The sequence below is a fragment of the Mustela nivalis genome, assembly GCF_964662115.1.
Source record: "Mustela nivalis genome assembly, chromosome: 16".
In the NCBI taxonomy this organism is placed as follows: domain Eukaryota; kingdom Metazoa; phylum Chordata; class Mammalia; order Carnivora; family Mustelidae; genus Mustela; species Mustela nivalis.
Window position 1 is genome coordinate 15,306,387 of NC_139035.1, and position 26,351 is coordinate 15,332,737.

The window sequence follows — 26,351 nt, forward strand, 5'->3', positions numbered from 1 at the left end:
TATTCATCATTCTCCTGTTTATTCAGATATTTAGTGAGCATATATTGCTTATTAGATACTGTGCTTAGCACTTAGTGATAATGATTGCTCTAGTTCCTTTTCCTTTGGGACAGAATGCTTCAAATCTGGGAGCAAAAAATCAAATTCAATAGGGACTTTTTCTTCTCTTCCTGGTAGTCATTTTATTTTGTAATACAGGAAACTACTGCAGAGAGCCTGGCAGCCCCCTGATCGAGCCAGGGACTCTCAGAGAACTCACAACAGAACAGAGAGTGTCTGCATGATTAATTAAATGGGATTTGATCCAAATGGTCCAGAAGTCCTAGGACCTGGGGACAAACCAAGAAGTTATTTAACTTTTCAGATTCAGAATGAATTTATAGAAGCATTGTGGAAACATGTAGAAAAAAAAATAAGAAGGAAAACGTTCAATGATTGATAGTTATGGCTTAGTGAGACAGGCAGTAAATTGTACTAAGTATAATGAGAAAGGCTCCAAATTGCTCTATATCGAGACTTTAGACGGTAGTTTCTAGGTATAACAATTATGCACATCTTAAATACTAGATGTTTCCATCCTTATGAAGGATGAGTGAGTGAGAATATTTTGATTTTTCTTTGTGATCATGAAACCCCAGCTCTTCTAATGGCTGTTTTTCTTAATTTAGACAAGTACCTAGCAGGAAATGGACAACATGATGAATGCTGAAATTAAAAATCCAAAAAATATAGGTTCAAATACCAGAAAGGTTTAGTTACCATTTTTTTGCCTTTTGTTTTTCTGACAATATCATATGAGAAGTTTGGTTTAGTAGGTGAGCTACAGTTTAATACTGAATCCATACCTTCCATTTGTTAGAAAGAAAGCAGAATTTACATTATTGAAAGAGCCTCTTGGGTCTTGAAGCCCTGAAAAAAAACTCTTCATTTGGTTAAATTGCTTTGCTATAAAAAAGATAAGCATGCTAAAGCAGAAAATAAGCCCCCCTTTATATTAATGCAAAATAGTTTTATTTAATAAAAGTAAAGATAAATAAAAAAATTAAAATCAATATTTGATATATAAACTAAAATACTTAAAGAGCAGTATAAAGAAATGATGCCCATTTTCTTTAGAACAAAGTTCTATGTCTGTATGTATATTCTATAATACAAATATCATTTTAAACCAGAGGATGATGGGGACATGGCATTGATGATTTTAGTTCAGAACAGCGAGATGATTCTTTAAAGCTAGAATGTATCTTCTTCTTTTTTTTTTTCTTTATAAATATTCTGTGGTTCAGAAGCATCTCAAGGAAAGAAAATTAAAAGTCAGAGAGGGCATTGCCTACTCAAGTTTTTCAGTGCAGAATAAGGCCAACCTATTGCAATGAGGACAGAAGCAAGATAAGAAGGCTCCTGATAAAACAGTGATGCAGGAGAGCAAGGGTCTTCTCTCAAGAACCATTCTTCTTGTCGAAGAAGGAATCTCGCAGGCAATGGAGCATGAGTAAAGTGATAGAAGTTTATTAAGGATACAGGAAAAGACTCTCAGGAGTCAGAGGGGTTATAGGAACTCTGACACCTAGCGCAGAATGGTCTGATTGGTTTCCTATCTCTGGCTTCTTTTCATCTCCTCCATTTTGAATTTTGTGAGCCTGATCCTATTGGCACCTATTTATCTCCCTACCTAGCCCTGCTGTCCCTTACTTATTCCTCCCCCTGGAACAGTAACCCTAGGGATGGCACGATGACCACTCTGGCTGCTTCATGCTGAAATGGGGCAGCAGCCTGTGTGGCAGTTAGAATCTATCCAGGGGTCGGTCTAGGGGCCCATGCTATGGCTCCAGTGGGTCATGATGGACAGCAAAGGGGACATGCATCAGCCCATGCAAAACAATAAACATAAAACAAGTTATTATGCCCCTAATTATGAATACATCCCTTACTAACTTTGTCAAAACGATCAGTGGATATTTTGGTCTTATTTAATTGATCACAAATATCCCCTATTAATTGGGACACCTTGTGGGAGTTATCTGTAATGTGAAAACAACATGTGAGGAAATTCCTCACACCCCAAATGGTGTAGCAATAGTAGACAGTAGTGGCACAGTCTCAGGAAGCCCCTCTCCAACTTCACCTAAGTTTTGGCTGAGTTCGTCTAGTGCCTGGAAAATATTATTTAGAGTCTGGCCAAGCAAGCATACTGTGTTGCTTATTTTATGTTGTAGTCCTATCCCATAGTGAGCTTCAAGGCTCTTTTTACCAGGAGGGCTCTTCGGTGCTTGGCTAAAGTCTTTGTTTGTAATTGTACCTCATCAGAGGTGGCTTCCGGGATAACCATGACTAAGGAATAAAACTGTCAAGAAATTCTCTTTGAGGTCTAGCCTGAGCAGTCTTCTAATTACAAGGAATCACTGGCAAGTGGAAGAAAACTTGTCTCGGGAGATAAGGGCATCCCCAAGTGCATTATCCAGTCAAATCATAAAGAAAGTGGGGTTGTCATTTCTATAAGTCCATAATTAACCCCAGGCAGTGGGGCACCTTCTTATTTTAAAGGAGCAACTTCATTATTCCAGCCACACAGAACTGGTCAAAGGGCCAGCTGAGTTACATAAATGCTGGGGAATAATTACATTTTTTTTTTTTTTAGTTCCAATAGTCATATGCCTCTGGGGTCCTGTTGTTATCCCCCCAGAATAAAAAGCACAGAGATTGTCTATATGAGCTATTTTGGCAATTTCTCTGAGGTTTACCTCAAGTTGTCTAGCTTAGGTAAACAGCATTCAAAGACAATCGGAGATAAAATTTAACATCTGCAAAGGTATGTTATTGAAATATGATTTCTCCCTCTACAGTAACCATCATTTTTAATCAAAGGTATCCAAATCAGGACTAATATGTTTGTAAAACAAGTCCAGTTTTGATAAACTTGGCCTAATGATTTACATAAGCTCAGCAAGAATAATGAAGGATCATACAGAGTTATCATCTTTTTGAATCTGCTTTGCTGGAACTCTTTTAAAGAATCTCTAGGTTGAACTTTGAGTAGCCTCTCCAGGCTAGAAGCCAAGCCAAGTACTTGCCATCAGACACACCTGTAGATGTGGGCAGATTCCTCTTCTGGAGGTCCCCAAAGAATCCTGAGGTTCCTGCACCTGCCAGGAAGTGACATTCTTTACTCACCTGGTGAGGCTGCTGGGAACTCTGTAAGCAAGGTATCAGGCCCACAGTTCCAAGGGTCTTTATGGCTCCAGGTTTCATAAAGTCAATCTTAGCTCCTTTGAGCTCTCTGGTCCTATCTGAGTCTATGCACATCTTTCTCAAACATGACCTTCCAGTCAAAACCTTGGTAAAATAACCCATGTTTCCAATGATGCCCTGTTACAAGGAGAACAGATTCTTATTGAACTTATGCAAATAATTATGTTGAGACCTTCTGAATTTCAGAGGATTTAGGTAGAGATAAATGTTAAATGCTTTAATGCTTTTGTTTACACTTGAATACTTTATCCCACTTTTGTAAGTCATAGATACCTTGAGAGACAGTTTCCTTCATGTGGAAGAGCAAACATTAGAGAACCAGCAGTCAAATAAGAGTGACAAAACTATAATCAATTTTTAGTTCATTTAGTCCCACATTACTAATTCTTGTTTAGTTTGAATGCAGCCTTAGTTATAGAAATTCTTACCTATTTTTCTTTTAAAGATACCAAATACCTATATTTGTCCTTTAAAATCCTTTATATGAATCTTCTTGAAGATGGACCTCTTCTTGCAAGAGAGTAAGAACAATTATAAATAACAAAAACTCAAAATGGATATGGTTAAAAATTAAAACCGATTAAAACTTTAAGAATTGCTTATCATCTCTAGAATAGTTATAGCTTTTACTGGAACAATACAACCTAAAGCCTATCATTTGTTTAACAATTCTTCCAGAGTAACTTTTCATAACAAATAAAGGGCCTAATGAATTAAAGAGACTTCCTTTACGATTTAAATCTTGGAAAAGTTAAAGCCTTAGAAAGTTTTAAAGCACATGCCTAAATAGGTTTAGGGATCCTCAAAAACCTGATAAAGGCAAAACAACTGTTTTTTCTGGACAGGCAGAGAGAAAACGGCTGTTTATTTTTTTTTTAAATAGCAGATCAATTAATTCAAGAAAACTCTGTCTTTTGAACTGAAGAAAGCAGACTTTTAATCTTACACACATGTACTTTAAAATCCATTTATTTCAATCTCAGTCCGTCCTGACCGTATTTAAAATTCCTCCAAAAATTACCCTTCACAAACCTATAACTTTCCTTTGCATTCAGATTTTGTCCCAAGCCATTTCTCTTCAAACAACCCATCTCATTTAGGACAAAATTACCTTCTTTTACCCTCAAAAAAATGTATTCCCATTCCTTCTATCTTTCTTACATATCTCCTACTTTTCTACATACAGAGTTGTTTTCCTTATGTCTATCAGCTTTAATTACATTTAGCAGAATTTTGCATTCTTAGACATCTTAGTCTCCAGTGAAAACTAAGTAGTAACCAGTTGTGAACTGTTGCACCAAACTTTAGACAGCAAATTTGTGATTCAGGTAAGCACAAAGCCCGTTTACCAACAGACTTAAATATCCTTAGTTTTTTGGGTTTTTTTTGTTTGTTTGTTTTTGTTTTGCAATAAGTAGTCAAAGCACAAACCTACGTCTGGTGATCAATGATTGAGCACTTTATCCTATTTAGAAAAAACCTAGATCTCCAATGATTTTAATGCCATTTGTCGTCCAGACCAAACTTTAAAGTTTCAGGTTGAAAACGAACTTAACAATTACCCATGAAAACTTGGGAGAGCAGACAATTATGCATCATGAACTTATTTGGTCTTCAACAGATTTTGGTGGAATAAATGTTTCGTATTTAATGCTGATAATCTTAAAGACATATCTATTTAAATTAAAGCAACAAACAAATTAGTTAATACCAAGTTGTGTTCCCCCGGGCCCATTTTTTTTTCTTTATTTTTTAAAGATTTTATTTATTTGACAGAGATCACAAGATGGCAGAGACAGGCAGAGAGAGAGGAGGAAGCAGGCCCCCTGTCGAGCAGAGAGCCGGATGCAGGGCTCAATCCCAGGACCCTGAGATCATGACCTGCCTGAGCTGAAGGCAGAGGCTTTAACCCACTGAGCCACCCAGGTGCTCCACACCTGGGCCCATTTTTTAAAGTCTGTTTTTTCCCCATTGTCAATTTTACCGAGACCATGGTGGGGAAATCTGAAAGGAGCAGGTGCGCAGACCACACCCAAGGTGCTAAGGAAAAAGGGGGAGAGGGAGGGGGAGACTGGAGAGGCAAAGGGCAGCCAGAAGGCAGAGAAAAAGAGTTCCCAGTTCTGAAGCTCATCCACTCGGCCAGATGAGCAGACGCCATGTTTTCCCACCAAGTGGGATTAGGCAGTCTGTGTCAGGCCAGAGAAGACAGGGAATCTCCCCGAAACAAAGGGAGTTTCGTCAGCTGCTTGGGAATATTCCTTAAAGTCCCTGTCCTGAGGTAGACTGTTAACCACAGCTGGCTTCACTCATAGCCATTAACCTGGGAAATGAGTGGGGGAGAGGCCGCCACATCTGTTAGGGGGGACAGTGAGAGGCCGTGAGAGTCAGGGTCCCCTTTGCTGGGGTGGGGGTGGTGAGGGGCTGTGTTTCCTCCAGCAAACCAGAGTTACTAGGAGGAGGAATATTTAGTGAATTGTCCAATAGGTAAGAAGGAGGATACTGGTCTGGTTACCTCCAAACATGTTCTGCGAGCCGCCCTTAGGTCTGGGTCCTGATTTAGAGCCCTAAGAGCCTGGATGGACCAAGGGTACCTCTGCTATTCACCCTGTTTCCCCGAAGAAGAGACCGGTTAGATCCTCCTGAGCCCATTCACTGAGCATTACATTGGCTCATCTTTTCCTAAATTTGCAATCCGAATTGTCTCCAGGGGGTTAAAAGGCACCCCAAGGGAGAGTCCTTGGGAACTGAAGAGGAGACCACACCTTATTTTACCTTGCCTTGAAGAACACTCAGTGTTTAACCCATGGAAAACATTAGAAGAGCTTGACAAGGGGAGATTACCAATTGTGCAGTACCCAATCCATAGAAGTTCCCGCGGAGGGTGGTTGGTTTCCCATCTCACGATCCCAGTTGGAGCCAGTTACCCCGTACGGAGTACGGGAGGTGACGGTGAAGGCATCCCTACATTGTAGCTCTCACCTGTGTACCAAAGCGAGGCGTCCCAGAGTTTCCTACCCAAGGTGAAAGAGTAGCCTACCATCTTGGTTGAGGAGGGCTCGGGCCAGCCCGAGTAGCCACTCTTACCCATTCATGGTCCATCACCAGATCCTCCTCTTCTCCTCTGAATTTCCCCCACCCCAAGAAAAACCTGGCCTAATCATAAGGGTTTGGCAAGGTTAACAGTTTAAACTTTGATATTCTTTTTAGAAGGCTAAGATTGTGAGTGAAACAGCTACAGTCTTTCAGTGGGGAGGCATGTGCTGTTTAGGGATGAGGCTTCCCCTGGGGTGTGACCCCTTCCAGGGCCAGGTCTCTATCCTTTTACTCGTCTCCAAGCCCCCAAGAGATCACTCATGGTAACCAAAGGGCAGGCTCAGAGCCCTGGATCGCCCATCCTCACCTGCGCTCCCAGGTCCCCAGATGAACCTTAAACGAAGTAGGGGATCCTCATCATGACCTCAGTCTTTGGAGCTCTCTGCATGAGTCCTCAATGTTTGGTCATGTAAATTCGCTTGCATTCCTAGCACATGGTGCCTTATGAGTCTGGCTGATTATAAGCCAATTTCAATTACCGTGCCTCACCTTATCCCTTGAGCACTCTTCCTGTCCATCCTGAACCAAGTTCTCACAAGACACTTTTAAATGGAAAAACTCTTACATCCACCTAAGCAACACTCTTCCTAAAATGAATCCCTGACTATAAGGGCACACTGATCAGCAGAGATTAGAAGGACCTGCGGCCAAGTCCCTGAGGTCGAGAAAGCCATTTAATAAAAGCCAATGAACAGCAAGCAGAGCTGGGTGGGTTTAGGCAAACATTCCCTTCTTATGAGAAAAGGGGATTGTTCAAACCTTTCTCCAGAAGCCTGTCACCTGAGACTGTAAGACCAGTGGCCTGCTATTTGCCTTTGACTGGCCAAGAGGTGCCCGGTTTTGTTGTTTTTTAAAAGAGGTCATCTGTGGGAGAGACTTCTCCCAGGAAAGAAAAGAAAGCGTCTGCTTTTACTCATGCTTCGATGGGAGTGATCCCGGGTTTTGGCACCCAAATGATGCAGGAGAGTGAGATTCTTGTCTCATGAAGTCAAAGAATGACTCTCACGGACAACAGAGTGAGTAAAGCGATAGAAGCTTATTATGCAAGGATACAGGAAAAAAAGCTCTCAGGACTGAGGGGGTCCCAACAGGGTTGCCACTGAGGGCTTGTTAGGGTTGGGCTTTTATAGAAAGCTAGCCGGAGAACTGAAATCTGTTTAACATCTCCAGTGATAGCACCATTGAGTAAGACTAGTGATAACACCTTCAATGGTGCATTTCTTTTTTCGGGTCTGGTAATTCTTGATCACAAGTAGCTGTTACAACAAGACCTCACCTCCGACACCTAGGACAGGATGGTCTGGTTTGCTCCCTTATCTCTGGTTTCGTCTTCCCCATTTTGAGTTTTGTGAGCCTGATCCCTTGGCCCTTTCTCTCTCTCTCTCTCTCTCTCTCTCTCTCTCTCTCTTGCTACCTAGCCCCACCTGTCCCGTGTTCAGTAGTACTTACCTTCGGACCCATCTTGTTTCTAGGTAAGGCCATTGGGGGAAGGAGGGAAAGAGACACCCCTTGTTTGTCTTAGAGTCTCTAGCCCTGAAGTGTCTACATGCAGTATGGACAGAAAGGGCTGGTGGGTAAATGACAAGGACAGCTGCGGAGATCACAGGTGACACGCACAACCTGGTCAATGAGGAAAAGCCTGTGGTTTTGAGCCAGGGAGCCCTGGGTCTGAATTCTAGTTCTGCCGCCTCCTTTCCTGTGTGACCTGACACATGTTCTTCTCCCTACGGGATGATGGCTTCTCTGTCGTAAGTGGAGCCACTTCCTGCTGGGATTTCTAGGAGCCAACACAAAAATGGTCTTCTACTCCCGAGTTCTGAACGGACTATGAGAGGGATAGCAATGGGCTACCAGCTTGATTACTGACAAAGGCAGCTGGGGATGTGGCTTCAATCTATAGTGAGTGGTCTTACTAATAGCCAGGACCTAAACCACTGGAAACGTGAGGACTGGGATACAACTCCTCTCAACACTTGACCCCCAGGGCTTTAGGGTGGAATGATTTCATTTGGGAGGTAAGTCAGTTTTATCTCTCAATCAGGTTTTGAATATTTTGGAAATCAGCATAGACTGGGCTTATAGGACGAGCCGGGCCTTTATCTAAAAAACCTGCAAGTGCCTGCTGTAGCCTCCTGGGCTGTTCTGCCCCCTAACCAGTGATTCTTTGGGGTCAGGTAGGAGATGGTTTTCTTAATGCTAGATAGAGGGATTGCTCCAAGCAAATGTTTAGGAAACCCACTATTGCCAAAATGGGTTCCTTGCAATAATGCCATAAGTAATATAATAATAATAATAATAATAAACCTTTCTTGAGCTACATTTTTAGAAGTTTAATCTGCTAGATCAGATTAGATTCTGGCTAATCTGTTTACTTAAGCACTAAGGAGAAAGCCAGAGAAAAATGACACCATCGCGTACCATGAGCATCAAGAAGAGATTTATTTTAACGACTGTTTGAACAGTTTGTAAGATTCCTGAAAAATTTATACCTCCACCCCTCTTTAGTATTTTTATTACCATCTGTCTGCTCTCCTATAAGGATGAACTAGAAAGGTCTGGAGATGGAGAGGACTTGTGTGTGTATTTTCGGTAGCAGCAAACAGCCGTGAAGTGACCGAACCTACCAAGTGGGTAAGGAGCCCCGGAGGGGAGTGTGGGTCGTAGTGTCCTGCAGGCGACCATCTCAGGAGTCTGTGCAAGGAAGGGAAAATGATGGAGTAGCCAAATGGAGATGGGGGTGGGGGGCACAGGCCGTGAATCCAGGACAGAGAAATTACCCTATGTTCTTAATCAGCGAGAGACCCCCGCATGTTCAGATTTCCTGAATTTTGCTAGACTAAAATTGGTGCTTATGATAGCCAGAAAAATTTTTGTTGACATTTCCTGATTTGAAAATAAGACTAACAGCTCTTTTTAAAGTGAGTTTTTATAATATTACAGATATTTAAATGTGGATTCTTAGATCAAGTGGATGAAATAATGCAGAAGTCAACTCATAAATCTTGGCTATCAGAAAGCAAATAGGACTTGTGAGTCGTTGGACAGCACTCCTGTGTACACTAGTTTTTCCCAAATTCTTCTATGGCCGGTATTTTATCCTAAGAGTGGCAGTGCACAATGGGAAACATTCCAGGCCCGAACGCTCAGGCTAAGAATCCACTGAAACTTGTGGGATGAGCATTTTACCCAAATATAAGCCCTGGGGTGATTAAGCTAATTTACTCTTTTCAAACCATGACATCCTGTTTACAAGAAAGAAGACCTAAAAAGTCATCTTGAGGATGAACTAACTTTTAAAATCAACATGTTGGTGAACTTAAGTGTTAAGTGAGTCACAACTATTTGGATGAAGATTTTCTGGTTTTGAAAGAGAAAGTACTTGGGGGAAAATGTCATTTGGGTTTCACTGAGATGGAAACATTTGAAAAATGGAATTCGCTAGCGAGCCTATCATATAACAGGTTTCCACACACACTTCTTGAGTCATTTCTGTGAATTTGTAGAGCTGCTTACCCCCCTGGGCCAAGTCTTAACCATCACGAGATGCATCTGGCCTCCACAATCCTTCCCAGAAATGATACTTTTTTCTACAATATTTTGAAAGTAACATTACCTACTTTGGAAACTGTGTTTCTAAAATTATTTTTTGTCCCAAAAGCAAGCTGAACCTTGGTCTGTTCATATTACTTGCCTGATAGAAAAATGTTCTCTTTTTACCCTGACCCTTTGATATTTGAAAATGTCATTGCGGGCAGCTGAAAGTCTAATTTATAGTCATGTTACATTCAGTATTTTGTGTCTGATTTTAATGTATACTTGCTATTAATGTATAATGTTCTTCTGAATGTGTGGATTGGATCTTTGTGAACTGAGTGCATCCCTGACCCCTCTCAGCACCCCATCTCTGCGTTGTTCTCACTACAGTCCTCCTCGCTCACTCTGCCCCGTTAGGCATTAGATCTTTATTTAAGGATCCTGCTGCCTACCTCCACCTGCTGGTCCTCAAGCACTTTAAACCTATCATGGAGCAGTTTCAATTACTTTTTTTTTAAGTTTACTTATTTTATTAATCTCTATACCTAAAGTGGGGCTCGACCCTACAACCCCGAGATCAGGAGTCAGTGTTTTTCTGACTGAGCCGGCCAGGCCCCCTTCCCTCCCCTTTTTTAGGCACTGTTCCTTCCCCCTGTGTTTCCTGTTCAAGTTGCTAGTATCCTCTCTTCTGTTGGGAGGAGGAGCAGAGAGAGGGACTCTGGTCATGCTAGAGCCCTTCCTTGATAATGCTGCCTCTACTGCCTTTTCTTTTCCATTCGAGCCCTAGATCAGGCACAGTAAACTCTTGGCTAGTTCAGAACAAAAATTTCTCATGGGACTTCCTTATCAACCTTCCTTCTCTGCTGCTGGGTCTTCCCACGTATATGGTCAAACATGAACAGAAGACTTACGACCTGTAAACTCTACCTATGGCCCATCTCCTCAGGAGCAAGTTTTTACAACCTGATACAACTCGTTTTTTCTAGATTCCTCTCTTCTACCCACCTACTCCCTGGTCCCCATCCATATGTAACATTAGCTGCCAAAAGTCCTTTGAATATGTCATATATTTTTACACTGGATTTTTCTGTTTTGATCTTTATTACTGAAGACTCCCTTTCTCTCTTCTCATCTTTCCCCTTCCAGAAGTAAAAACAAAAAACAAAAAACAAAAACATTTTTTCCTTGTCCTCTCGTAAGCACTTTTCTAAATTCTTTCTTGCCGTCACTTGATCTACCCCATGATGAACAACTGTCTGTGTGAGGCTTTTTCAGGGTAAATTATGAATTTCTCAAGAGAGAGACTTGTTCTCTCTCTTCTGAAGAGAAGTAACTGTTGCATTGCTGGGGAGTTACTAAGTTACCCCGTTAATATGTGCTGAGGTAGGGATGTGCTGAAATGTATTCAGATTCTCCCAGGTGTAGTTTCTGTATCAGATGGATGGAGAAGTAACAAAGGTTAGAATAAAGCAGAAGAGCTCCTTGGCTAATTTTTTTCTTGAGAGCCAAGGATTTAAGTATGTGACATACATAGGAATTCCTCTGAAAATTCAGAAACTAATGGATGGCGGTATTACCTGCAAATTACTGTTTGTTCCGGTTAGCCCACCAAGGCATTGCCTCAGGCATTTGTTATCAATCCCTTGTATTGGTGACCTTAGAATAAGAACCACTTTCTGTCCAGGTTGACTTTTTTTTTTTTTTAAGATTTTATTTATTTATCAGAGGAAGAGAGGGGGAGAGAGCAAGCACAGGCAGACAGAATGGCAGGCAGAGGCAGAGGGAGAAGCAGGCTCCCTGCTGAGCAAGGAGCCCGATGTGGGACTTGATCCCAGGAGGCTGGGATCATGACCTGAGCCAAGGCAGCTGCTTAACCAACTGAGCCACCCAGGTGTCCTTGTCCAGGTTGACTTTTAATTGATTGGTTTGCATGTATTGATTTGGTAGCATGAATTGATTGGCAGTAATGTAAATATGAGAAGTTAAATGCATACCCAAAAAAGTGTCATCTCTGTCTTTTACTTGTTATAGTAGAGAAATGAGTACACTTGGAATACTTAAGTACGAGGCTAGTTGAGGCAGATTATAGTTTAAAAAAAAAAAAACAGAATAGGGGCGCCTAGGTTGCTCAGTGGGTTAAAACCACTGTCTTCAGCTCAGGTCATGATCCCAGGATCCTGGGATCCAACCCAGCATCGGGCTCTCTGCTCAGCAGGAAGCCTGCTTCCTCCTCTCTCTGCCTGCCTCTCTGCCTACTTGTGATCTCTGTCTGTCAAATAAATAAAAATCTTAAAAAAAAAAAAAAAAGAAAGAAAGAAAGAAAGCATCTGAGAAAGGTTTATTTAGGGGCACCTGGGTGGCTCAGTGGGCTAAAGCCTCTGCCTTCAGTTCGGGTCATGATCTCAGGGTCCTGGAATGAGCCCCGCATCGGACTCTCTGCTCAGCGGGGAGGCTGCTTCCCTCTCTCTCTCTGCTGGCCTCTCTGCCTACTTGTAATCTCTGTCTGTCAAATAGATAAATAAATCTTAAAACAAAACAAAACAAAACAAAAACAGAACAAAGGAAACTCATGAGGACCTGGAGATGTAATGAAAGGTTTCATTAAGAACCTAGTAACTGAATATAACACTTGGATGTTAACTAACTGGGAGTTAAAATAAAAACTTAAAAATAGTGACGATTTCTTGAAAAATAGATAAGGACAGGAAAGAATCCGTATGAAGAAAATTATGTGGACCGATCGACAGGATTTCTGTTGCGTAGCCACAATTCAGCGGATACTTTTAACAAGTTATCCACATTGTTTACTTTCATAAGAATATGAAGTGATTTTGTTCTTTGTTTTCCCACACAGGTGGATCAGATATTGAATACCTGGACTTCTACAAGCCTGTCGTCTGGTTTTGGATCCTGGTAGGACTGGCCTACTTTGCTGCTGTCCTCAGCATGATCGGAGACTGGCTCCGAGTGATCTCCAAAAAGACAAAGGAAGAGGTAAGAGTGAAGGAGCGTGCAAAAAACACTCCTCTTGAGCTAATTCCGTAAACATTATTTTTCATCTTTTTTTGACATTTTTAAAAATAGATGTTATTTAAGATTTTTAATATTTATGTTTGGTGTGGATTTGCTGTATGGTAAGTGTAATTAAGGTAACAGATACTTGCTAAACACCCCTATGTACCAGGTGCTGAGGCTGATTTATAATGAAAAAAAGATGTAATTTGAAATATTCGCTATTTCTTCTTCCTTTTTCTTTTGTTTTATTTCTTTTTTTCTTTTTTCCTTAAGGGCAAAGGTAAATGTTATTCCACAAAGAGAAACAGAATAGAAAATACTTATGTCAAAATGTCAATAGCATGGAAAAGTGAATGTATCATATAATATTGAATCTTTTTACTATATTGAATTATTTCCTTCTTTCTTATATCCCTATAAATGTGTGCAAGTACACACAGGTATGTATACATATGTGCCCAAAACTGTAGGAGTTATGGCCAAGGCCCTGTGTACAGATTTCAGGTGTTAAAGAGATACTGTCTTACCCATCTTTACAGCTATACATATAGAAATGAACACTAGAATTTTGACGCATGAAGTTTTAGAAAGTTTAAAATTTTAATCTTGTTCTTGAAATTTTATACTTTGGAAATTACATTTGGATTTCATATTTATAGGCCCAGAAATATTATCAGTTAAGTATTCATAGTCAAGATGCCAGCGAGGTTAGTTTCTGGTCAGATCTCTCTCCATAGCTTACGGATGCTACCTTCTCCCTGTGGCCTTTATATGTTCTTTTCTCTGTGCACCTGCCTGGAGAAAGCACTCTGGTGGCTCTTCCTCTTCTTATAAGGATGTCAATCAGCCCTGTAGACTCAGGAATGCCATCTTATGACCTCACTTAACCTTAATTACCTGCTTAAGGCCCCATCGCCAAAGACCATCACTCTGGGGGTTTAGGGCTTCAACTTATGCAGCTTTAGAGGACACATTTTGGGCCAGAACACCATCCTTTGAAATAAAGTGAAATTCTGGCATTACCTGGCTTACTTAGCATAAGAAACAAGTTCATGTGCTTTCCTAGGCCTGATCTCCATGATTCTCAAACAGAAGTATGAGGTGGGACACTGTGCTTTCAGGCTTTTAAACACTGAAAAGTAGTAATTTTCTTTTTGTATTGTAAGTCTTTGAGCTTTTGCCTGACCTTTGGAGTCACATGTGGTTTCTGGCTACCACATCTGTAGAAAGCTTGTGTGAGTAAAGGCCATGAGCAAAAAGTTCCTGGGAGCCCTCCTGGCGCGGGGACTGCAGCTGCTCTGGTCGGTCGAGCCCATTAAAATGGAGCCACCAGTTTGAGCAGATGTTTGTTTTGTTATTTATTTATAATCCAGTTTAGGGAGATGACAAATGGACTTACAGATTCAACAGAAAGAAAGGCACAATTTATAACTGATGTATAGATGATCAGAGCCAAAGGTTTTATAAACGGAAATACTGCAAAAATGTCTACAGCGATGAAAGAGGGATTATTCGATCATTTTATTTTGAAATAACTCCTGAAAGGGTATAATTAAATAAAATGCAACTAGATACATTCTAGTTGTCACCTTTATGCAGACGGACGTGCAGGCCGGGTGACTGTTCACGGTGTGTTCCTTACCTTCTGTCCCTAAACCATTCCAGACACCGTAACCTTTACAAACCGCCTACATGTTCAGAAGCAACAAGGTTATGTCTAGCTCTCAGTCTTGATGAATAAAAATGCTACGTATTTTTGATAACTTGAAATTCTATTAAAAATATAACTAATATAAAATATACAAAATAATATATAGCATTAAATTTCCAAGTGATATTAAAACACATGCTTTCCCTGAATGGAAATATTTGGCCTAATTATGTCTGTTATATATTTTAAAAATACTCTTCAACCAGATCAGGTGAGTGTAAAAATCTACATCTAATCACATATGGCCTTATTTCTGGGTTTGTTAATATTAAAATGTATTTTGTTTCCAATAATAATGGAAATAAGGACTAATTTTAATGAAAACATGGTTAGAAATAAGGAAAAATCGTTTTTGATGAACGTGCGGGAATAAAATATTTTGGTATACCTGATCCATCTGAAATATTTGCAGAAGAAATGGTTTGTTGAAGCAAGACAGCATTGTTTCAAAATGTCACACATAATTATAGTTGATCTGCAATCCTCAAGGGAAACAATAATGACCTCAATCCTTTTTCCATGGAGACACATGAGTTTCTGTAAGTGTTTATTTGTCTCATTATTTTTGAAAGTTTAATGGAGAGTAGGCACATGTTCAACAAGAATTGTATGACTAATTATCTTTTCCTATTAAGCCATGTCCCTCTTCTGAGGAAATGTTTCCATTTAGAAAATAAAGATTACTTAGGTATTCTGGATAATACAATAAAACCTCTATCTGCGGCAGGTGTAATAAAAAGAAAAATGTGACCACAAAAGTCAGAAGGGAAATTTTGAAACAAGCACAGAATAGTGCCTCCTCATTATGCATCGTTTTCTACTGTGTATGGGCCTTCTTTGAAAAGCCTGTGATTTCTGCATAGTTCTTGTATTGATCGGTGTATACGTTCCCGTGTCTGGAGTGTTCCTGTCTCTATGTGAGACGGACACCCCCACAGACCAGCCCCCACCCCTGCCTTGCACGCCAGTGTTGTCTGACAGCTGGCCGCAGTGAGTGGACAGGCTAGCATCACGTCTTTACCAGTGTCATATATTTTACTCTCTGGAGGGGTTTGTGCTAACAGAGATGCTCCTGCTAGCGAGTTGGCCTCTGGTCTTAGGTTGGAAAACTGTGGTGCTAGTCAGAAAACTGCCTTCGGTTGGGAAGCTGGGGTGCTGGAAGGCTTGCAAGACTGTGCCTGGAACTTAGTTTGCCCCAGGGCCCTGAGAATATGGAGGAAGACGGTTTTCATCTGCTGCTTAGCTGGTGGCAGCAGTAGATCTTTTCCAGACCTCCATCGGTATGGGGAGGCCTCGCTTTTATGAAAGAGCTGGGACTTGGCAGCCCTTTTTCCTGTCCAGGATGGGCAAGTATAGAGCATTTGCAGCCTGAGTCCTAGAAAGGTAGGAACAGACCACTTTCTGTTATTCCTTATGGGAAAAGGGCTTTGACTAGGAAAGGCTTGGCTGCCCTTTGAAATCAGTTAGCCTTTATTCTGAAAACCTGAGGGAGCCTCTGAAGGATTGGAAGTAAGTAGAATGAGTGATCGTGTCAGCATTGAGGAAGATGGATTAGGAACAAAGCTGGATGCAGGGAAATCACTCGGGAGAGGTTAGTGGAGGAGTCCAAACAGAACGAAGGCTCTGGGGTGGCAGTGGGACGGAGATGAAGGTAGGGGTTTCAAAATTATTTGGGGGATCGAAGGACTAGGACTTGGTAACCCATTAGCTTTGGGCAGTAAAGAGAAAAGGAGGGTGACCTCCATGGTTCTGGCTTTGGATGGATTTGCAAAAGTCAGGAAGATGAGAGACTCTGAGGGAGGAATGAAGATGTCATTTTGAACATGTTGTGATGGAAGGATGTGGTGGGTATCAGGGGGCTGATGTGAGCGTAAACAAAGTTAGAAGGAGGGAGTTGGAGAGATAATGGGGGGGGGGGTTCATCCCTACATAAATGACCGTGTAAGCTGTGAGTGCAAATAAGTTCACCTAATTGGGATTTGTCAAGTAAGTCAACAGTAGAGTTAAACATATGGAACCTGGTGTAATACCTTCATTTAAGGGGGTTGGGGTTAAATGCAGGGACCATAAAGGACTATTCAGCAAATAATGTATTCAAATACATTCATTCGCAGTAGGGTCTGTTGGAGGGACAGATGAATTGAGGTTTTGAAGAAAGGATGATTATCGTAACCAGATGGGCTAAAGGCACTGGGGAAGAAAAGGAATGGGACATAAAACAGAGAAGTCACAAGAATTCCCATGAGGAAAAAAAAGTGTAAATCTTGCTTTCTGGGATTGTGCCATGGAGTGGGTATATTCTAAGATGGGCCTTTGGGCCCTTCAAGCACAATTCCCAAGGCCAACAGTCAAGTATTTTTAATGGAAATAGGAGCCCTTGGACCACAAGTGACAGAAAGCTATGTGCATGGCGGGGCAAGGGGTTGAGCAGTGCTAACTGCCCTGATCCTGGGTCCTGCTGGGCATGCATGCGTGGTGAGTATGGACAGTGAGGGGGAGGGCGGGAGGTGAGCTGTGGCATGGCAGCGGCAGATTGGCAGGACAGGGAAAGGACTGGAGGCATGGAGACCAGCTGGGAGATTATTTAACATCTAATTGATTCCTAAATCATTCATTTAAAAAATACTTATTAAGTACTGTATAATGAGTGCTTTATTAGGTCTGGGAGTAACTTCACTGGTACTAATTTGAGGCTGATCTTTTTTGGGAAGACTCCACAGGTGATGCATTTCCTAACTGATCTTTATAATGTTGGCTTTTACTTTTCTTCTAGAGATGGAAAAAGGAGTTTTGACTAAGAAGGCACTTAGTCTTTGATTAATTCCTAAAATAGCCTGCTTTTACCTTTTCCGTTCTCTTTGCCCCCTTCCATCCTCCTCCCTTCCCTCCCTTTTTTTAACCTTGAAACAGCATTTATCAGACTTGGTAGTTGTTGCTTTGATTTCCAGCATCGGGTGAGGGTGGGGGTGGCATTACTGTTCAGTTCAGATTTTTTCTTGGTGTATTTTTGTTGTTCTCTGTTGAGATGCTCAAGTAGTGGTAAATAACTAAAGTTGGAGTATGGGCACAATATACAGTGATCATAAGACTTGGCAGGTTTATAGTTCCGTGCATACAACTCTTTGCCTAAAGAGTAACAATAAAGTCAATGCCGACGGTATCATGATGTGTCACTTAAAATAAGGCAGATATAATGGTCCCTTCTTGTCTGTCCCATGGGGAAGGAGGTGTCCCTCACTGTGCTATGGGGAAAAGCTCAGAGCAATCCGACTCTGAGGTCCATCTGCTGGTCTTTATTTGACTCTGCTTGGTTGTGCTGAAGCAAAAGGTCCTTCTCATTCCAGGTTGAGTCTCAGCTGGGCAAGTTATTACCTATATAGTATTAGTAAATAGGGATTTGGAAAGGAAAATAAATATAAATAAAAGAACAAATAACAATGTAAAACTTAAATTATGCTTTGAGGCAAGAGTAACTCTTATACACCAACCAGTGTGTGTCTAATTTCTAAGTGAATTTTATGGACAGCGAATTTTATGGAATTTTATGTAGACTCAAGACCCCAAATTATGTCTCTAGACCATCCCAGGATTATATTGCATTCCAGGAACCTTTGCAGGACCAGGGTTAGGAGGCTCTTACCAGTCAAAATATATGCTTAAAAAAAAAAAAAAAAAGGATTTCAGAATGGTGAAAATGGAAGTAGTTTTTCCTAGAATATGCTTTCTTTCTTTTTTAATATTAAATGAGACAGCTCAGCTGTTAAATATAATTGCTAATAAGGAAACTGAAGCACAGGGAGGTAAAACAATTGCTTAAGGTTATAAAGCTTAAAAGTGCTAGAATTAGTCATTAAAGTCGTAGAATAGTCAACACAGATGGCTTGACCCCATGATCCAACCTTTTTGCTAAACTGCCTTTTTTTTTTTTTTTTTTTTTTTTTTGGCTATACTGCTTCCCAAGTGCCTAAAAAAGTAAGGTGTATATTATTGTATTGCTGTTTTTTTCCTTATTAATTTTATAGGTAGGTAATATCAACACATTACAAATAAGTACCCAAATCTGACCCATCTTTACTATGTAGCTATAGAAAAGGGTTTTTGTGAATTTCGTCTGGTCACTGATTGTGCTATGGTACAAGTCAGTGATCTCTTGAAATCTAAAGTTTTAACATTCCTTTAAATGAGTGGAAATCATCTCTATGATTTCCAAAAAGTGCCTGGGCTTTGGAGCCCTTAGAACTGAGATTTAATACTATCTTAACTACTTACTCGCTTTGCAAAGTTCACCAAAATCCCTACTGTGTCAGAATCTCCGTGTTCTAATAAAGCTAGATTTAAACTCCTTTATGAGGCTGCTTTATAAAGATTTAGTGGGTAGAGTGTGGGATGTGGCTACGTGCTTACTAGATGCTTGTTTTTTTCCTCCTGGGTTTCTGAAGAAATTAGTATCAAATTACCATCCCAAATCAAAGAATCCTATAAAACTCTAAAGCTATCATCTAGGTATTATCATATATTTTTCAGAAATGCTATGAATGCTTATATGCCCCAGCATCTCATCTGGTTGAAATAAAAAGTAAACATAAAAGAAAAGGTAAACAAGAAAACATTCAGGTTATGTATATTGCTAGAACTTAATCACAAACCCAGAGACCATGTGAAAAGTCTAGGAAAAACTGAGTGCAAGAATTTCAAGTGTATTGTATGTTCTATGGACTTGAAATCTAGATCCTGCATTAAATGTCCCTTAAATCTACTCACACTACTATTATTTTAAGTCTTTTCGTAAATTAGAGCTACAGATTTCTATTGTCTTGATGTATGGACTGAAACAATCTATTTGTATTTTTCCTTTTATTAAACCAGGAAAGAGTAGCTTAATTTTAATTTAAAAAAATATGTGGGAAGATTCCTTTCTTTTCTCTCTCTCTCTCTCTCTCTCGCTCTCGCTCTCTTTTAGATTGAATCCTCACTATTTCTAAATTATAACTTCTTTTTGCTCCAGGTATTTCACAGAATGTCCTCTCGTAATGGAAATTCAGAGTAATTTTTTTCCTATTCATTTGTACATAATAGGAAAATAACTTAAGTTAATAGTTTTTGCCTCAAACCACTATAAGTAATTTTATATCCTTTCGCTAGAGAGCATATTATGGGGATTTAATGCATCAAGATATAATGTTATCTCTTTTGACTGTTTTGATACCAGTATCTGTTCTGAGAATTTGTGTTAAGAAAAGTGGTCACTGTGAACTTTGCTTTCAAAATTATTTTTGGACTTTCTTCCTCAAACCAAAGTATTGTGCTTGCCTGTATGCAGAGCTAAAATCAGTCAGATTTTACAAAACTTCAAAGTAGTGTTTGCTGAGAACACAAGCAAGTGTGTTTTCAAAGATGGATCAACAAAATAAATTTGTTTTTAGTTCCTCTTCATAGATGGCTCTTCCTAAAAGAATATTTGTTGTGGTCATTGGGAGCTGAGTAGGGGGCCCACTTTGAAGTTCAATCAGGGATTATTTGATCATCTTTTGCAACAAAGTGTGGTGATTTGTTTAGTGTTCAGTGCAGGATATCCTAATTGTAGTAAAGGAATTTGTTAGTTCTTCCTCCCTAAACTTGATTTGAACCAAAAGAATGGCTTCCGATGAAAGATGATGTGTGTGTACACACACACAGAGATATAAAATCTGTTTCCAAACAGGGAAGATTCCCTGTTCTTCTTCCAGTAAAGTGTTAGTCCACCAGTGCTGTTCATAAAATATGTATCTCTCCTTCCAGACACATGTGAGAGTTACACTTCCTCTTCCCCTTGTGGTTGGTGAGCCACAGGAAGAGTTCTGGCCAATGACCTGTGGCCAGAACTGATATGAGCCAGACAAGAAGATGATTTAATTGCACCAGTGAGCCCCAAGAGTGTACTTGCCTCCCGAACAATGACCCTAGGAGACCATGGTGCAGTGTTATCCTGGGTTCCTAACTAACACCGTGAGCAGAGGCCACTGCTGACATGAGGGCGACTGGCCTGAGTGAGAGATTAACCATCATTGCTTTAAGGCACTAAAATAAGGGGCTGTTTGCTAGATACTATAATTTCCTCTATATATTTTGACTAGTCTTGTAAAACATAAACATTGCTCTAATTCAAGGAAAGAGGATAATAATTTGGAGGATTAAAATTTTATGTCTTGTGAGATTAAGAGTCACTTATGGTTTGTCTCCCTCCCAATCCCATCTTGTTTCATTTATTCTTCTCCTACCCACTTAAGCCTCCATGTTGCATCACCACTTCCTCATATCAGGGAGATCATATGATAGTTGTCTTTCTCTGCTTGACTTATTTCGCTAAGCATGATACGCTCTAGTTCCATCCATGTTGTCGCAAATGGCAAGATTTCATTTCTTTTGATGGCTGCATAGTATTCCATTGTGTATATATACCACATCTTCTTGATCCATTCATCTGTTGATGGACATCTAGGTTCTTTCCATAGTTTGGCTATTGTGGACATTGCTGCTATAAACATTCAGGTGCATGTGCCCCTTTGGATCACTACATTTGTATCTTTAGGGTAAATACCCAATAGTGCAATTGCTGGGTCATAGGGCAGTTCTATTTTCAACATTTTGAGGAACCTCCATGCTGTTTTCCAGAGGGCTGCACCAGCTTGCATTCACAGACCTGTACCCCTGGGGATAAAAATATATGTTTATAAAAAATAAAAAATTAAAAAAAATAAAAAATAAAAATAAAATGAATACAAAAAAAAATTTTATGTTTTGTGCTCATATTTGGTGAATTTTGTATGTCTCCAAATCTGATGGACTTTGGTATATTGCCTGAATTTATAATATTTAAGATACTATGTTACCTGTTTTTATATTATTTAAGATTCATTAGTGGTTCTATTAGAACAGAAGCATCAAGGTAACCGTTGAAGCAACCTGTTTTTTAAGGAGACTATAGGTGGACTTTAAATTGTACAGAGACCAGATAGTCCTGTTCCTGTAAAGAAGCGATCTCTGCTCTCATTCAGGACTATATAGTCATTCAGGATTCCGTACAGTGATATTGAATCTGTTCTATGTGTAAACTTTCTAGAAGAAAGAATCTTGAACTGATGTTGAGTTTCATAAAACCAATGCATAACACCAAAGTAATCACAGATAGAAAAGAGCAAATATCCTTATTTTTTTTTTGAAATTTATTACATTGAACTATATGAAGTTATTGACATTCAACTATTTTTGACCTTAAGAATCACAATTCCATATGGTTTAGCCTATTATTCTAAGGAACTGTATTTATAAACCAATTTTTACAAATCTTATAATTTTCATAGTATAAGTTATACATTGGATTATGACATATACATTAGGCAAAATCATATTTGACTAGACACTGCTTTATTAGCCCTTGGCTAAAACTTGTCAAAATTCCATTCAATTATGTATAAACTGTAGATGTTTTATTATGTATAACTTTTATACATAATTATAAAAATATAACATTTATAAATATATATAAGCATATAAAAATTATGTATAATTATGTATAAACTGAAGACGGTTGTACTTTCGTGTTCCACACATCTGTCCTTATTACACTTGTCAGGGGTCCCTCCAGACTGTAGTTCTGGATTTCCCTGTTCTTTCCTTACCTGGACATGTCATAACTGCTGAAGCTTTCTCTGGGGCCACGGCACACCAGTCACAGATATTGATTTCTCATTTTATTCCTAATACAGCTAATACGAGGCTGAGACCATCTATACCTTTGCAGAAGTCTTAAGGAATACCTCAGGGAATTACAGAGCAGAAGCGGACAACTTGATACTAAATGATCAAAGCAAATTGCTCCTAGAGTCCTTTGGTCTTCTCCAAGTGTCCCTCCTCAACCTCTGGCTTGGTGGCATATTGTAAGGCTCTGTTTACCACTCGAGATGAGTTTATTCTCTCGGGTGTTCCCTCTCCTGAGGGCAGAGACTAAACCAGTAGAAAACCAAATGATGTGATAATAATACATCCAATATATAAAAAATATACAACATATGCAAACATATTCTCCCCCAAATGGAGATACCCATTTAAATTATTACAGATCATACGGGATTGGTCTAAAGCAACTCCATTTGGATCGCTCCCTCTGGCAAGGTTGTCCTAAGAACTGGGGATAGGTACTTGACGTACATGTCTGTGATTAAACAAACAGAGAAACAAACATGCTCTCCAAAGTAGTCACTTCCATAATGAGGTGAATGCAACTTACAAGGATAAACTCTAGCTCCAGAACATCAGGTGCTTATGATCCCTGAAATGTCAGTTATTTTCATCTTTAGAATTCAAAAAAAAAAAAAAAAAAGGAAAAAGAAAAAGCTTCTTAAATCTTATAGCTAAGTATCCCTGCTACACATGGTTATTCATCACTGCCATGGCAATGACTTTCATAATTTCTCTACACCAACAAGCACTTAATTATCTGTTGAGGAAAACTGTATGAAATATTGCCCTAAAGCCTAGTAGAAAATCAATCATATTGGGAGATCCTACTATACAAAGGAATGTATTTTTGAAACTGGAAGCTGTGTATATAAACATAACGATACTCTTTTTTTTTTTTTTAAGATTTTACTTATTTATTTGACTGACAGATAACAAGTGGGCAGAGAGGCAGGCAGAGAGAGAGGGAAGCAGGCCCCCTGCTGAGAGCCTGATGCAGGGCTCGATCCCAGGACCCTGAGATCATGACCTGAGCCAAAGGCAAAGGCTTAACCCACTGAGCCACACAGGCACCCTAAACATCACTATGTTCTTGATGGTATTTCTCACAAATGCCAAGGTTTGAAATGTGTTGGTGATCCCTTCAGTATCTTGGTGCCCACTGGTGAGAACCTGGGACATTTATTTTAGTGAGGGTATTTTTATGTTATTTGGTAACATATACATAAAAGTCTTTGTACTGACCATTCCCTCCATCACGAATGCTCTTTGCTTTTTTCCAGGATTATCTATCAGGCTCACTTACTGGTATTTTTAATTCTTCTTTTCTAAAATTCTATTTATTTATTTGAGAGAGAAAGAGAGCATGCATGTGAGCACAAGCAAGGGGAGGGGCAGAGAGAATCCTCAAGCAGACGCCTCACTGAGCTTGGAGCCTAAAGCAGGGCTCGAACCCAGACCCTGGGATCACCACCTGAGCCAAAGTTGGAGGCTTAAGTGACTGAGCTACCCTGGCACCTCGAGCCTTTTTTTTTTTTTAAACAACTTCAGCATTTAACTATAAAAATAATTTGCCATTCAAAAACAACAAGAAAAATCTTCCCCATTAAAATAAAGTAATCAAAATGGCAAATATTATAGCTTCTTACTTCTTTAAAATAGTCCTTGCAAGGCTGCCCCTCTACTCTAGATCTTTCTTATACCATCACATATTGAAGAGAAAACAGTATTACATTAATGCTTGAAAGTTTCATTTAACATAAGGATTTGTTCAATGATTTTTTTTTCATCTTTGGCTTTAGTGGTCTTCTTTGACACATTAAAAGTGCTGCTGCGAGGGTGCCTGGATAGCTCAGATGGTTTAGGTCTGTCTTTGGCTCAGGTCCTGGGATCGAGTCCCACATTGGGCTCCCTGCTCAGCAGGGAGCCTGCTTTCTCCCTCTGCTTCTGCCTCCCTCTCATCTCTCATGAATAAATAAAATCGTTAAAAAAAAAAAAAAAGGTGCTGCTGCGGTAACCAGTATGTGGGAGAAACATTCACCTTTTTGTCACATACCATCTGAGAGCAAACAAACTCCTCTACCCCCAGCAGTCTTGATTCTCCTTGCCTTGCTGTATTTTTTCATCATATTTACCCAACTTCTTTTTTTATTAATTTTTTATTTTTTATAAACATATATTTTTATCCCCAGGGGTACAGGTCTGTGAATCGCCAGTTTTACACACTTCACAGCACTCACCAAAGCACATACCCTCCCCAATGTCCATAATCCCACCTCCCTTCTCCCAACCCCCCTCCCCCAGCAACCCTCAGTTTGTTTTGTGAGATTAAGAGTCACTTATGGTTTGTCTCCCTCCCAATCCCATCTTGTTTCATTGATTCTTCTCCTACCCACTTAAGCCCCCATGTTGCATCACCACTTCCTCATATCAGGGAGATCATATGATAGTTGTCTTTCTCTGCTTGACTTATTTCGCTAAGCATGATATGCTCTAGTTCCATCCATGTTGTTGCAAATGGCAAGATTTCATTCCAACTTCTAACATCCTATGTGATACACTCATTAATTAGATTTCATTGTTTATTGCCTGATTCTCATTTTAGAAGGTCTTATTCATAAAAAAGGATTTTTAAAAATTTTACTTCATCAGAATCACATAAAACAATCCTTGGCATATAATAGATACTCAATAAATACATATCCTGTACTTCTTAAGTGATAAAAGAGAAACAGGCTAGTCTTTCTTCTCTGGCAAGTCAGAAATGCTATTTTAATTTAGTTCATTTTTTACATTTTCAGTAGAAACAAAGTGTATTTATTTTGGTTACTTTTATTCATTCTATCATTGCTTACAGATACAAATAAGTTATAATTAATATGAACGATGATTAATTTCATGATTAAATACCTTGACATATAAGCTACTTAAATTTTCAATGAGCTAAAACTATTTATATTTCAGTTTTAAAAGCCTAAGCAATTACTGTAACATACCTTACTCTGTAAGAAATAGTACAGAGTATTTTTTTTGTTTTTTTTAATTAACAAATAATGTATTATTAGCCCCAGGGGTTACAGGTCTGTGAATCGTCAGGCTTACACACTTCACAGCACTCACCAGAGCACATACTCTCTCCGATGTCCATCACCCAGCCCCCTTCTCCCTACCTCCCTCCTCCTGGCAACCCAAAGTACAAAGTTTAACACCATCAAGCTAGAAGCTAGTTTAAGATAGTCTCTAGCTGCAATCAGATGTCAGGAAAATTTCATTTTTATTCCTGATGTGACGGTTTTATGACCGGAAGCTTCTTGGAAATTTTAATACCTTTATTGTTGTTTGTTTTATTTTAAAATAATTGATCCTTATTATTCCCTGTGGCTACCTTAGAGAGTTCCCTCCACTCCCACCCCGGCCCATGTGAAATATTGCTTATAGGCAGTTGATACTATTTTAAGCACCAGGAACTTTTTCAGAAGACTTTAATATTTCTAAATTTTCTAGGCTATATAAAACTGCACAGTTGCTGATTTGAAGGCCATTTATTTTATTTGAAAAATGAAATGTATGCATGAGTGAAGAAAAATGCAGGCAGGCAGGGAGATTTGTGCATAACTGACCTATTTCTAGAGAAAAATACACATAATAATAGTATTTGTTAAAGGTGAAGAGAGTGTTTAGAGAAACTGTTTTCTTAACATGAAATTAATTTAATATGGTGTCCTAAAAGAAGAATTGGTATGTTTTCCAAGATCTCTAATTGGAAAACATAGCTGCCGCTAATGCATCATGCTAAATAATCTAATGTCTGTTTTTTTAATTAGAAAATGTTTGCTCAAAAACGCTGGCTTCTAAATCATTGTTAATTTCAAACAGCACAGGTTTTCTCCTCCCATTATTGGAAATGGTGTATCTGAGACTCAGTTTGACCCACCGGGGAATTCTGAACAAGCAGTTTTAGAAAAGAAGTTGTACTACCTCTCCTCCCCTCAACAATTTTAAACACTAAACAATCCTCAGAACAGGGGGCCTG

At 39.5% G+C, this 26,351-nt stretch overlaps 1 protein-coding gene across 6 annotated transcripts in view; it reads left to right on the top strand.

Annotated features, from left to right (window-relative positions):
• Nucleotides 1-26,351, top strand: part of KCNK2 (potassium two pore domain channel subfamily K member 2) — a 223,394-nt gene that overhangs the window by 156,326 nt on the left and 40,717 nt on the right. For all 6 annotated transcript variants that reach the window (XM_082701753.1, XM_082701756.1, XM_082701755.1 and 3 more), the window contains exon 6: nt 12,731-12,870. In XM_082701753.1, the coding sequence (XP_082557879.1) occupies nt 12,731-12,870 (140 nt within the window). The remainder of the gene's footprint in view (nt 1-12,730; nt 12,871-26,351) is intronic.